Source organism: Pristiophorus japonicus, chromosome 19 (genome assembly GCF_044704955.1).
Source record: "Pristiophorus japonicus isolate sPriJap1 chromosome 19, sPriJap1.hap1, whole genome shotgun sequence".
Taxonomy (NCBI): Eukaryota; Metazoa; Chordata; class Chondrichthyes; family Pristiophoridae; genus Pristiophorus; species Pristiophorus japonicus.
This window is the reverse complement of record NC_091995.1, coordinates 97439530-97454369: the sequence shown is the minus strand read 5'-3', so window position 1 is coordinate 97454369 and position 14840 is coordinate 97439530. Positions and strand designations below refer to the sequence as shown.

General features: G+C 47.2%; 1 protein-coding gene across 5 annotated transcripts in view; it reads right to left on the bottom strand.

The window, feature by feature from the left end:
• LOC139230088 (glycogen [starch] synthase, muscle-like) overlaps nucleotides 1-13814 on the bottom strand; it is a 79243-nt gene extending 65429 nt beyond the window's left edge. For 2 of the 5 annotated variants that reach the window (XM_070861896.1, XM_070861898.1), the window contains exons 1-2: nucleotides 12948-13220; nucleotides 12127-12308 (exon numbers count right to left, since the gene is read on the bottom strand). In XM_070861896.1, coding sequence (XP_070717997.1) covers nucleotides 12127-12308; nucleotides 12948-13038 — 273 coding nt within the window. In that variant the 5' untranslated portion in view covers nucleotides 13039-13220. Of the gene's footprint in view, nucleotides 1-2771; nucleotides 2793-12126; nucleotides 12309-12947; nucleotides 13221-13704 lie in introns of those variants that run through there. The other 3 variants (XM_070861897.1, XM_070861899.1, XM_070861901.1) reach the window with 3 other exon arrangements.
• Nucleotides 13815-14840: the final 1026 nt, after the last annotated feature.

Here is a 14840-nt window from a genome sequence, read left to right as displayed (position 1 = left end):
CTATCGGAGGGGCAGTACAGAGGGAGTGCTGCACTGTCGGAGGGGCCGTACTGAGGGAGCGCTGCACTGTCGGAGGGGCAGTACAGAGGGAGCTTTCCGCTGCACTGTCGGAAGGGGAATACTGAGGGAGCGCTGCACTGTCGGAGGGGCAGTACTGAGGGAGCGCTGCACTGTCGGAGGGGCAGTACTGAGGGAGTGCTGCATTGTGTGAGGGGCAGTACTGAGGGAGCTCTACTCGGAACTCCTGCACAGCAGGCGAGCCCCAGGTGGGCAGAGGAAACATTTCAAGGACACCCTCAAAGCCTCCTTGATAAAGTGCAACATCCCCATTGGTACCTGGGAGTCCCTGGCCAAAGACCGTCCTAAGTGGAGGAAGAGTATCTGAGAGGGCGCTGAGCACCTCGAGTCTCATCGCCGAGAGCATGCAGAAACCAAGCGCAGACAGCGGAAGGAGCGTGCGGCAAACCAGTCCCACCCTCCCTTTCCTCAACCACTGTCTGTCCCACCTGTGACAGAGATTGTAATTCCTGTGTACAGCTCTACAGCCACCTGAGAACTCACTTTTAGAGTGGAAGCAAGTCTTCTTCAATTTCGAGGCTATGATGATGATGACTGAGGGAGCGCTGCACTGTCAGAAGGACTATACTGAGGGAGTGCCGCACTGTCTGAGGGACAGTACTGAGGGAGTGCTACACTGTCTGGATGAGACGATAAACGTATGCCCGCTCAGATGGATGTAAAAGATTCCATGGGACTTTTTCAAAGAGCAAGGAGTTCTCCAGGTGACCTCAACCAACACCACCAAAACAGATTAACTGGTCATTTATTTCATTACTGTCAGACCCTGCTGTGCGCAAATTAGCTGCTAAAATAAGAGTGACTGCACTTCAAAAATAATTTATTGGTTATGAAGCACTTTTGAACATTCCAAGGATGTGAAATGCGTGATTATAAATGCAAGTTCTTCCTAGAGAAATAAAAAATAAATTAAAAATAAATAAATGCATTGAAGATGAATCCAGGCCTTTCTACTGCCATATTGTATCTCGCAACCCTCAGGACCTTCAATCGCCAGGCTTATTGTTGGTTACCGAGTGGAATTAGTTCTGGACTCCATGCCTAGACTGCATGAACACCACTGTGAGGTCAGATTTCTTGTCTGCTATTAAGTCGTAGATGAACAGAATGTGCTCCAATTTAAAATTGATTCAAACTCTAGTACCTTTACCCCTGACTTGATCCTTATCCCTGGCTGGCCAGCGGTTGAACCAGCCTGCGTGGAGCCTTGGTTTATTATTTGATCCTGGACTAAGTTTCAATCCCCATATTCTATCCATCACCAAGGCAGACAACCTCCACCCCAGCAACATCTCCCAACACTGCTATTACCTCAGCCCCCACTGCTACTGAAATCAGGAACCACGTTTTAGTTACCTTTGTGCTTGGCTTGTGAAACACCCTCTCAACCAGCCAACTCAACTCCAATCTGTTCAAAACACTGATTCCCACAACCTGTCCTATTCACCTATCACCCTTATTCTCACCAGTCTTCACTGGCTCCCCATCACCCAATACAACAGAATCATAGAATGGTTAAAGCACGTGCCAATTCTTACTCCGTCCCACTCCACCGCCCTTTCTCCGTAGCCCAGCAATTTTTTTTCCTTCGGGTACTTATCCAACTCTCTTTTGAAAGTAGTGATTGAGACTACCTCCACCTACCTCTCAGGCCGTGCATTCCAGATCCTAACCACTCGCTGCGTAAAAACGTTTTTCTTGTGTCGCCTTTGGGCCTTCTGCCGATTGCCTTAAATCTGTGTCCTCTGGTTCTCCACCCTTCCACCAATGGGAACAGTCTCTCTCTATCTACTCTGTCCAGACCCCTCATGATGTTGAACACCTCGATCAAATCTCCTCTCAACCTTCTCTGCTCCAAGGAGAACAAACCCAGCTTCTCCAGTCTATCCACGTAACTCATCCCTGGAACCATTCTGGTAAATCTCCCTCTGCACCCTCTTTAAGGCCTTCACTTCCTTCCTAAAGTGCGGTGCCCAGAATTGGACATAATACTCCAGTTGGAGTTGAACCCGTGTTTTATAAAAGGTTCATCATCATTTCCACACTTTTGTGTCTGCCTCTATTTATGAAGCCGAGGATCCTGTAAACCTTTTTAACGGCTTTCTCAACCTGCCCTGCCACCTTCAACAATTTGTGCACATATACCCCCAGATCTCTCTGTTCATGCACCCCCTTTAGGATTGTACCCTTTAGTTTATATTTCGTCTCCTCATTCTTTCTACGAAAATGTATAATTTCACACTTTTCTGCGTTAAATTCCATCTGCCACGTGTTCGCCCATTCCAACAGCCTTTCTATGTCCTCTTGAAGTCGATCACTCTCCTCCTCACTTCCAAGTCTTGTGTCCTCTGCAAATGTTGAAATTGTGCCCTGTACACCCACATTCAAGTCATTAATATATATCAAGAAAAGCAGTGGTCCCAGTACTGACCCCTGGGGAACACCACTGTATACCTCCCTCTGGTCCGAGAAACAACCGTTCACCCCTACTCTCTGTTTCCTGTCACTGAGACAATTCCCTCTCCATGTCCCTTTTATTCCATGGGCTTCAACTTTGCTGGCAAGCCTATTATGTGGCACTTTATCAAACACTTTTTGGAAATCCATGTACACCACGTCATCTGCATTGCCCTCATCAACCCTCTCTGTTACCTCATCAAAAAACTCGATCAAGTTGGATAAACACGATTTACCTTTAACAAATCCGGGCTGGCTTTCCTTAATTAATCCACACTTGTCCAGCTGACTGTTAGTGTTGTCCCTGATTATTGTTTCTAAAAGCTTCCCCATTACCGAGGTTAAACTGACCGGCCTGTAGCTGCTGGGTTTATCTTTACACCCTTTTTTGAACAATGTGTAACATTTGCAATTCTCCAGTCTTCTAGCACCATCCCGTCCATATCTATGGAGGATTGGGAGATTGTGGCCAGCACCTCCACGATTTACGCCCTCAATTCCCTCAGTATCTTCGGATGTATCCCATCCGCTCCTGGTGATTTATCTACTTTAAGTACAGCCAGCCTTTCTAATACCTCTTCTTGATCAATTTTTATCCTATCAAGTGTCTCCACTATGTCTATGGCAGCATCTTCTTCCTTGGTGAAGACAAGTGCAAAGTACTCATCCTAATCCTGGTTTAGAAATCCCTCCAGCATCTCAACCCATCTTCCAGCCCTGTATACCAGCAGTAGCGTCCACCTTTGGCCAGCTATACATCAACCCGGGAAGCTGCACTGTACACTCTCAGTTTTAATGTCCTTTCTACAATGAGATTCCTCAAACTGCACACAGAACATAACTGTAGTTTGGCCAATGTTTTGTACAGATTTAAAATAACTTCCTTACTCTTGTACTCTACGCCTTTATTTATAAAATCCAAAATGCTGTTGGCCAGTTAATGGCTTTATGTACCAGGACTCGCAGGTAGATCAACACATTAAAAAGCACTGGAACACAAGAAATGTAAATATAAGGACAGTTGGACAATGGAGGGAGACAATGCAGGATGGTGGGGTCAATCATGTTAAAGGCTTCAGAGAGGTTAAGGAGGTCAAGGAGGGATAAAGCACCATGGGCAGTTACAGAGAATGTCCTGAGTAACTTTACTGATAAAAACTGAACTCAAAGTAGAAAAGGACCCAGGCTGCATCCCAGAATAATAAGGGACGTCAGAGCGGGAAGAGTGCAAGCTCCAACTGTTATGTTCAGAATAACTCCACAAGACTTGTTGTAAGCTCAAACCATTGTGACCTTGGTCTCTTTAATGTAACTCCAGAGTGAGGAAGCAGCATGATAGACTGCCTTTTATACCTGCTTGCCCAGGGTGCACAGATGACTCTTAGGTCTCCCATAGGTGTGCCCCCTGGTGGCAAGTCTTACTCATTGGTGAGGTTTGCATACATAACATCACTAACCCCCGCCCCCCCCCCCAACCCCCAAGTCTTATGTACAAGTTATTTACAGGTTGAGGCGATCTGGCGCTCTGCGTTCCCGGGTCAATGGCCTGAGTTGAAGTCCTGGCCTGGGTGTGTTGGTCGGATCATTGCTGTACGGCAGCGCGGCTGGTCTAATCAGACTGTCGGGCATGATAGGTTCACCCTCGAGGTTGACCGCGAGGTCAATTGCTGGTTGGGTATGTGTTGGTGGATCATAGATGGTAAAGTCTTCTTCAAACTATTCTTGGTTGTCAGTGAATCGCAGGTTGGTCTGATCCAAGTGCTTTCTGCACGTTTGTCCATTCAACAGTTTAACAACAAACACTCTATTTCTCTCCTTGGCTAAAACAGTGCCAGCAATCCATTTGGGACCATGACCGTAATTGAGAACAAACACAGGATCATTAACCTCAATGTCACGCGATACAGCCGTGCGATCGTGGTACGCGTTATGCCAGTGACGCCGGGTTTCCACATGATCATTGAGATCCAGGTGGATGAAGGAGAGCCTGGTTTTGAGTGCTCTCTTCATTAACAATTCTGCAGGGGGAACCCCGGTGAGCGAGTGGGAGCGCGTCCAGTAACTGAGCAGGACCCGAGATAACCGGGTCTGCAAGGAGCCGTCCATTACGCGTTTCAAGCTTTGCTTGATGGTTTGGACTGCCCATTTCGTTTGACCATTGGATGCGGGTTTAAATGGGGCAGACCGGACATGCTTAATGCCATTGCGGGTCATGAACTTGTTGAATTCCGAGCTGGTGGCATTGTCACTAACAAGGACGTCGGGCAAACCATGGGTGGTGAACATGGCCCTGAGGCTTTCAATGCTGGCAGTGGACGTACATGATGACATTATTATACATTCAATCCATTTAGAGTAAGTGTCCACTGCTACTAGAAACATCTTTCCTAGAAAAGGGCCAGCAAAATCTACGTGGACCCTGGACCATGGTTTGGAGGGCCATGACCACAGGCTCAGTGGGGCCTCCCTGGGTGCATTGCTCAACTGTGAGCAAGTGTTGCATTGGTGTATGCATGACTCCAATTTGTAGTCAATGCCAGGCCACCAAACGTGCGACCTGGCGATAGCCTTCATCATGACTAAGCCTGGGTGGATACTGTGTAGGTCGTGTATAAACGTTTCCCTGCCTTTTTTTGGCAAAACCACGCGATTCCCCCATAGGAGACAATCCGATTGGATGGACAATTCATCCTTACGTCGGTGGAACGGCTTAATTTCATCTTACATTTCCCCGGGAAGGCTATCTCTTGAGATTTACCCCAAACCCAGTCATCACCCTTGCGTAGCAATAAATGCAAGGGTTCCAGCAAAGTGCTCAATCCCAGTAGAAAGTTACCAAAATAGTTGGAGTCCCAGGAATGAACACAGCTCCATCACATTCTGTGGTCTGGATGCATTCTTAATGGCATCTGTCTTGGAGTCCGTGGGTCTGATGCCGTCTGCCGCAATCTTTCTCCCCAGAAATTCGACCTCTGGCACCAGGAAAACACACTTGGAGCGTTTCAGCCTGAGTCCCACTCTGTCCAGTCGCTTTAGAACCTCTTCCAAATTGTGCAAGTGTTCGGTGATGTTGCAACCAGTGATCAAGTTGTCATCTTGGAACACCACGGTGCATGGAACCGATTTCAGCAGACTCTCCATGTTCCTCTGGAAGATGGCCGCAGCAGAGCGAATCCCAAAGGGGCACCTGTGGTACACGAACAGTCCTTTGTGCATGTTAATGCACGTCAATTTCTTTGACAGTTCAGCCAGCTCCTGTCATGGAGCAGAAGTTAGATCTGGCTTGGTGAACGACTTTCCCCTTGCTAGCATTGTGAATAGGTCCTGTAACGAGACTCGGTTGATCGTTACCTTGTAGTCCCCGCAGATTCTGACCGTCTCATCGCTCTTTAGCACCGGCACGATTGGACTGGCCCACTCGTTGAACTCGACTGGCGATATGATTCCCTCTCGTTGAAGTCTGTCCAGCTCTATCTCGACTTTCTCTCGCATCATATATAGGACTGCTCGGGCCTTGTGATGAACGGGCCGTGCCCCAGGAACAAGATGGATCTGCACCTTGGCGCCTGTGAAGTTGCCGATGCCTGGCTCAAATAACGCCGGGAATTTGTTTAGCGGTGGGCGCATGAGAAGTCATCCACCGAAGACAGTGCTTTGATGTCGTCCCAGTTCCATCGGATCTTTCCTAGCCAGCTTCTGCCGAACAGCATTGGGCCATCGCCTGGTACAATCCATAGTGGTAGATCATGCACCATTCCATCGTACGATCCTTTCACTGCCACACTGCCGATAACAGGTATGAGCTCTTTGGTGTAAGTGCACAGCGTTGTGTGAATCGGGCTCAGTTTTGGCCTCTGTGCCTTGTTGCCCCACAGTTTCTCAAAAGCCTTCGGGCTCATGATTGATTGATTTGCCCGTGTCCAATTCCATGGAGACTAGAATGCCGTTAATAGTTAAACTTAACATTATCGGAGGGCTTTTGATGGTGAAGGTGTGTACCCCATACATTTCCTCTTCATCCTTAGGTTGAGTAGCCTCTCCTGCTTGTTCAACGTGATCCGCACTGGATCGGTCGTCCTCTGCTGACTCTGCCACATGGTGAGTCAGAGGTTCTTTGCACATTCATAGAAACATAGAAAATAGGTGCAGGAGTAGGCCATTCGGCCCTTCAAGCCTGCACCATCATTCAATAAGATCATGGCTGATCATTCACCTCAGTACTCCTTTCCTGCTTAATCTCCATACTCCTTGATCCTTTTAGCCATAAGGGCCATAATCTAACTCCGTCTTGAATATATCCAATGAACTGGCATCAACAACTCTCTGCGGTGGAGAATTCCACAGGTTACCAACTCTCTGAGTGAAGAAGTTTCTCCTCATCTCAGTCCTAAATGGCTTACCCCTTATCCTTAGACTGTGTTCCCTGGTTCTGGACTTCCCCAACATCGAGAACATTCTTCCTGCATCTAACTGTCCAGTCCCATCAGAATTTTATGTTTCTATGGAGGCGAAGGTGCCCCATTGTTCCACAGCCCTTGCATGCATAGTGCTTGAATCGACATTGATGGGCTCTATGACTGTCCCCGCAGCGCCAACATGATGTTAATGGATAAGCATTCACACCCCACAGCGGCCTCTGAGTCACCCTAGGCCTGGCCTCTGCGGTCGTGTAGGCCCTGCCATGTACAGTTCCTCCTGCTGAAGGCTTTATTTTATGCACAGTACTTGCCGGTGAGCTTCGATGCTGTGAAGATATCTGTTTCGTGTTGTCGCTCGTGGATATGAAAGCCTGGGCTATTGTGATGGCCTTGCTCAGATCTAGGGATTCGGCAGACAGCAGTTTGCGAAGAATGACCTTGTGGCCGATTCCAAGCACGAAAAAGTCCCGCAATATTTCCCCCAAAGATCCGGCAAATTCGCACTGTCCCGCAAGGCGTCTTAGGTCGGCGACAAAGCTCGCCATGTGCTGGCCCTCGGAGCGATGGTGCGTGTAAAAGCGATACCTGGCCATTAGGATGCTCTCCTTCGGCTTGAGGTGTTCCCGAACCAGCGTACACAGCCCTGTGTAAGTCTTGTCCATTGGCTTGACCGGTGCCAGCAGATTTTTGACGAGGCTATATATCGAAGACCCACATATGGTGAGGAGAATCGCTCTGTGCTTGATCGCCGTCTCAGCCGTGTCCAGCTCATTGGCCATGAAGTGCTGGTTGAGGCGCTCAGCGAAGGCTTTCCAATCATCAGTGGTACAGTGGTGCAGCAGGGAGGGATTCAAATTCCTGGGGCATTGGAACCGGTTCTGGGGGAGGTGGGACCAGTACAAACCGGGCGGTCTGCACCTGGGCAGGACCGGAACCAATGTCCTTGGGGGAGTGTTAACGAGTGCTGTTGGGGAGGAGTTAAACTAATATGGCAGGGGGATGGGAACCAATGCAGGGAGACAGAGGGAAACAAAAAGGAGACAAAAGCAAAAGACAGAAAGGAGATGAGTAAAAGTGGAGGGCAGAGAAACCCAAGGCAAAAAACAAAAAGGGCCACTGAATATAAAGGGGCTGCAGGAGGGGTCAAAACTAAAAATCATGGCTTAAAAACTAGGATTAAAACACTCTACCTAAATGCACACAGCATTCGAAATAAAGTAAATGAGTTGACGGCACAAATTATTACAAATGAGTATGATTTGGTGGCCATTACAGAAACATGGTTGCAGGGTGGCCAAGACTCAAGAGAATAATGGAGGCATGTGAAAAAGGAACGGCATTAGTCATGGGGGATTTTAACCTACATATCAATTGGTCAACTCAAATCGCACGGGGTAGCCTGGAGGAGGAATTCATAGAATGCATACAGGATTGTTTCTTAGAACAGTATATAACAGAACCTACAAGGGAGCAAGCTATCTTAGATCTGGTCCTGTAATGAGACAGGAAAAATAAACGATCTCCGAGTAAAAGATCCTCTCGGAATGAGTGATCACAGTATGGTTGAATTTGTAATACAGATTGAGGATGAGGAAGTTGTGTCAGAAACGAACGTACTATGCTTAAACAAAGGGGACTACAGTGGGATGAGGGCAGAGTTGGCTAAAGTAGACTGGGAACACAGACTAAACGGTGGCACAATTGAGGAAGAGTGGAGGACTTTTAAGGAGCTCTTTCATAGTGCTCAACAAAAATATATTCCAATGAAAAAGAAGGGCGGTAAGAGAAGGGATAACCAGCCGTGGATAACCAAGGAAATAAAGGAGAGTATCAAATCAAAGACCAATGTGTATAAGGTGGCTAAGGTTAGTGGGAAACTAGAGGATTGGGAAAATTTTAAACAACAGCAAAGAATGACTAGGAAAGCAATAAAGAAAGGAAAGATAGATTATGAAGGTAAACTTGCGCAAAACATAAAAACAGATAGTAAAAGCTTTTACAGATATATAAAACGGAAAGTAAATGTTGGTCCCTTAGAAGATGATGGGAAATGTGGAAATGGCTGAGACCTTAAACAATTATTTTGCTTCGGTCTTCACAGTGGAAGACACAAAAACCATGCCAAAAATTGCTGGTCACAGGAATGTGGGAAGGGAGGACCTTGAGACAATCACTATCACTAGGGGGGTAGTGCTGGACAGGCTAATGGGACTCAAGGTAGACAAGTCCCCTGGTCCTGATGAAATGCATCCCAGGGTATTAAAAGAGATGGCGGAAGTTATAGCAGATGCATTCGTTATAATCCACCAAAATTCTCTGGACTCTGGGGAGGTACCAGCGGATTGGAAAGCAGCTAATGTAACGCCTCTGTTTAAAAAAGGGGGCAGACAAAAGGCAGGTAACTATAGGCCGGTTAGTTTAACATCTGTAGTGGGGAAAATGCTTGCTGCTATCATTAAGGAAGAAATAGCGGGACATCTAGATAGGAATAGTGCAATCAAGCAGACGCAGCATGGATTCATGAAGGGAAAATCATGTTTAACTAATTTACTGGAATTCTTTGAGGATATAACGAGCATGGTGGATAGAGGTGTACCGATGGATGTGGTGTATTTAGATTTTCAAAAGGCATTCGTTAAGGTGCCACACAAAAGGTTACTGCAGAAGATAGAGGTACGCAGAGTCAGAGGAAATGTATTAGCATGGATCGAGAATTGGCTGGCGAACAGAAAGCAGAGAGTCGGGATAAATGGGTCCTTTTCGGGTTGGAAATCGGTGGTTAGTGGTGTGCCACAGGGATCGGTGCTGGGACCACAACTGTTTACAATATACATAGATGACCTGGAAGAGGGGACAGAGTGTAGTGTAACAAAATTTGCAGATGACACTAAGATTAGTGGGAAAGCGGGTTGTGTAGAGGACACAGAAAGGCTGCAAAGAGATTTGGATAGGTTAAGCGAATGGGCTAAAGTTTGGCAGATGGAATACAATGTCGGAAAGTGTGAGGTCATCCACCTTGGGGAAAAAAAACAGTAAAAGGGAATATTATTTGAATGGGGAGAAATTACAACATGCTGTGGTGCAGAGGGACCTGGGGGTCCTTGTGCATGAAACTCTTTTGGAAAATCTGGAAGAGGCAAACTCCTCCACCTGTATTTTTACAGTTCGATATAGCTCTGGAATTTTTAATATGTATCTCTACCAAGAACCAGAAGTAAAGATCAACATTTTGAAGCAACTGCCTCCCCGTACGGGAATCCCAAAAAGTTAGTTTGCAGGTGCAGCAGGTAATCAGGAAGGCGAATGGAATGTTGGCCTTCATTGCGAGAGGGATGGAGTACAAAAGCAGGGTGGTCCTGCTGCAACAGGGCGTTGGTGAGGCCACACCTGGAGTATTGTGTACAGTTTTGGTCTCCTAACTTGAGGAAGGACATTCTTGCTATTGAGGGAGTGCAGCGAAGATTCACCAGACTGATTCCCGGGATGGTGGGACTGACCTATCAAGAAAGACTGGATCAACTGGGCTTGTATTCACTGGAGTTCAGATGAATGAGAGGGGACCTCATAGAAACGTTTAAAATTCTGAAGGGTTTAGACAGGTTAGATGCAGGAAGAATGTTCCCAATGTTGGGGAAGTCCAGAACCAGGGGTCACAGTCTAAGGATAAGGGGTAAGCCATTTAGGACCGAGATGAGGAGAAACTTCTTCACCCAGAGAGTGGTGAACCTGTGGAATTCTCTACCACAGAAAGTAGTTGAGGCCAATTCACTAAATATATTCAAAAGGGAGTTAGATGAAGTCCTTACTACTCGGGGGATCAAGGGGTATGGTGAGAAAGCAGGAATGGAGTACTGAAGTTTCATGTTCAGCCATGAACTCATTGAATGGCGGTGCAGGCTAGAAGGGCTGAATGGCCTACTCCTGTACCTATTTTCTATGTTTCTATATAGGGTATTGGTAAGGCCGCACCTGGAGTACTGTGTGCAGTTTTGGTCACCTTACTTAAGGAAGGATATACTGGCTTTGGAGGGGGTACAGAGACGATTCACTAGGCTGATTCTGGAGATGAAGGGGTTACCTTATGGTGATAGATTAAGTAGACTGGGTCTTTACTCGTTGGAGTTCAGAAGGATGAGGGGTGATCTCATAGAAACATTTAAAATCATGAAATAGATAGACAAGATAGAGGCAGAGAGGTTGTTTCCACTGGTCGGGGAGACTAGAACTAGGGGACACGGCCTCAAAATACGGGGGAGACAATTTAAAACCGAGTTGAGAAGGAATTTCTTCTCCAAGAGGGTTGTGAATCTGTGGAATTCTCTGCCCAAGGAAGCAGTTGAGGCTAGCTCATTGAATGTATTCAAGTCACAGATAGATAGATTTTTAACCAATAAGGGAATTAAGGGTTACGGGCAGCGGGCGGGTAAGTGGAGCTGAGTCCACGGCCAGATCAGCCATGATCTTATTGAATGGCGGAGCAGGCTGGAGGGGCTAGATGGCCTACTCCTGTTCCTAATTCTTATGTTCTTATGTTCTTATCACCCTCAACAAATCTCTCAATACCAACGGCAGCCATTACCACGTGAAAGTTCGTGATCTGTAACTCGTCGCCAATTGTTATGTTCAGAATAACTCCGCAAGACTGTGTTGTAAGCTCAAATCATTGTGACCTTGGTCTCTTTAATGTAATGCCAAAGTGAGGAAGCAGCATGGTGGATTGCCTTTTATACCTGCTTGCCCAGGGTGCACAGGTGACCCTTAGGTCTCCCACAGGTGTGCCCCCTGGTGGCAAGTGTTCCACATTGGTGAGATTTGCATACATAACACCGACTATAATCTGTCAAAAGTCCTTTGGAAATGGATGCTGTACCAGAGAACTGGAGGTTTGACAGTGTCTCAGTCTGTTCAAAAAGAGTAAGAGGAATAAAGTAGGTAACTACAGACTGGCCAGGCTGATGGGGGCCAGTGCCCTGGGCACCAGGCTAACGGGGGTCAGGCTAATATCTAATTTTGAGTTGCCTGCCCACCTGTTATAGAAATGATGAAAATTAAGATCATGTGGTTTCTATAACATGCAATTATGATTGAAAATGCGAATGGAAGTTGTGAGTCTCAGTGTCTGATGTGATTAAACCCTATGAGTTGTAGTTTCACACCTCTCCCAGTGTGGTACCTTACAGCCTTTGGAGTTCATCAAATCAATGGTCCGTTTGATAGCAGGGTTCATAGGTTCAACCAGCTCCACCTGTGTCCTGACATTCTGCTCAAAATACGGGCCCATCAGTACATAGTTCTCGCCCCATTCATCAGTTGTGATCTTCGCCTTGGTTTGAATCACAGTGTAGATGCCTCCAACTAAAGAGACAGACACAGTAACGGTTAAATTGTCTCAGACCCACAAACTGTTCGACTGTCTCATTATCAGACCCAGGAACTGTTAGACTGTCTCATAGACAGACCCGGGAACTGTTAGACTGTCTCACAGACCCGGGAACTGTTAGACTGTCTCACAGACCCGGGAACTGTTAGACTGTCTCACAGACCCGGGAACTGTTAGACTGTCTCACAGACCCGGGAACTGTTAGACTGTCTCATTATCAGACCCAGGAACTGTTAGACTGTCTCACAGACCCGGGAACTGTTAGACTGTCTCACAGACCCGGGTACTGTTAGACTGTCTCACAGACAAGGGAACTGTTAGACTGTCTCACAGACCCGGGAACTGTTAGACTGTCTCACAGACCCGGGTACTGTTAGACTGTCTCACAGACCCGGGTACTGTTAGACTGTCTCACAGACCCAGGAACTGTTAGACAGACCCAGGAACTGTTAGACTGTCTCATAGACCCAGGAACTGTTAGACTGTCCCACAGACCCAGGTACTGTTAGACTGTCCCACAGACCCAGGTACTGTTAGACTGTCCCACAGACCCAGGTACTGTTAGACTGTCCCACAGACAGACCCAGGTTAGTCTTGCCTGGGTAGCTCCTTACCTTTGTTCGCCACTTCCCAGGCCACCTCAATCAGGACCACATTGTCATGAGGCAGTGCCTCGTAGTCCTCCAGCAGACTGATTGAGGACATCTTCGAGACACTGGGAAGAGTAATCAAAATGCATCAGAACAACACTGGAAAGGAGGTGGAAGCGGCGCTAAGCAGAAGCCCTCGGACCAGGGGCTGACCTTGCACAGAACGAGAGCAAGTCCTGGGCAATGTTACACTGTAGTACGGAGGGGGCGACACTTTCACACCGGCACTGGCGACTATGTTACTGACAATCAGGAACTCCTCATCATTGTGACTGACAGAGCCCGAGACCAATCACTGACCTGAGGGAGAATGCCTAACCAATCAAGTCCATGTGAGGGGCGGGACCACTAATGTGAGTGGCTGATACTCATGTCAATCAGATGCCCTCATAAAACCCGGCGGGAGGTGAATATCTCTTCAAGGCTCATTTTTAGTTGTGCAATGATATTTGATGTGGCAATAATAATGGACTGAGCGGAAGTTTGCCGCTGGGCTGAAACCGGAGGCTTCGTCGGCCATCATTAACTTTAGTAAAGTTTCTGGCAATCTCCCAATAGATGGAAACAAGATAAACTTCAAAACTGAAATTCTTCCTGGCCAAGGAAACGGGAGAATTGGTCACGTCCCTTAATTACCTTCCTCCAATAATCCACAAATATTTAAGACCCAAGCTTGGCCGGACCTGATAGATATATATTTTATATATTACTTCTGATTCACCTCGTCCCTTTTAACCGTGTTGCTGCCCCAGGCTGGAGATGCTGTGTGTGGACATGGGCACTGGGCTCGTCTGGGGCTTCCTCCACAGTTGAATATCCTGCCGATGTTGGTTGCAGAATGATCATTTAGCTGAGGATTCTTGGCGCCGGGGGTCTGTCATTCATAGGCGGTTCCTCGAAGCGAGGATAACTTGCTTGCCAAAAAGGGATGAGTTCACAGGTGTTTCAATAAAGGGCCATCCCCGCACCGTCCCACGTGTGAGGAAAGGGACACCTTGTGCTCAGTAATCAGGGTGCTCAGTGTAACCAGCCGCTTTACTACCTGGCTATGCTTTTATAGAGGAACTTTTGAGGAAACCACATATAGCCCGAAACTCACAAGCAAGCCATGAAAAGAGATACAACAGTGAGCACACAGTAAAACATATACACAGAAATAAAACCGAAAGAAAACAGTTATAAGAACATAAGAATTAGGAACAGGAGTAGGCTGTCATGTATTCAACCAGCATTGTAACCCATGTATAATCTGACCTAAATTGTACACCGTGAGAACACTGACCACTAGGTGGGAGACACTCCTAACCTGGACCTTCAGATATAAAAGGGGAAGTTCCACCCACCTTCATCACTTGAGTGCTAAGGAATAAAAGACAGGTCACAGACTGACCTTCTCTCAAGCATGGGCCTCGTGTGCATTTATACTGTGTAGTAAGGACCTATCAATGGCGACAAGAAACTGGGATTTAAACCACGTGAGCATGGCCACTAGCAGAACAGACGAGAAGTACTGTGTTAAGGAATGGTTGGGACAGAGATTCAACATTGTTAAAGCAGCACACAGTTCTCTAGGCAGACAAGGGCAGTCAGGCATGCCCCAACATGTAGTCGAACCCAGAGGGGGAGTTCGACAGAGACAATGGCAAGCTGAACAGCGATTCAAGCCATTGCAAGGGACAATGCGGCCAGTAATGGGGCCATCAACACCTGTTAATGGTGCACTCAAGGGCAATAACAGGGGCAGTCAGGGACAATCGACTGGCAAGGGACCTTTTGTTTCAAACAGCAGCTCATGCTGGAGGCGTGGAGGCATACACTCAGCCGGAGTTTGCAGAGATGAGCAAAATACCTGCAGAA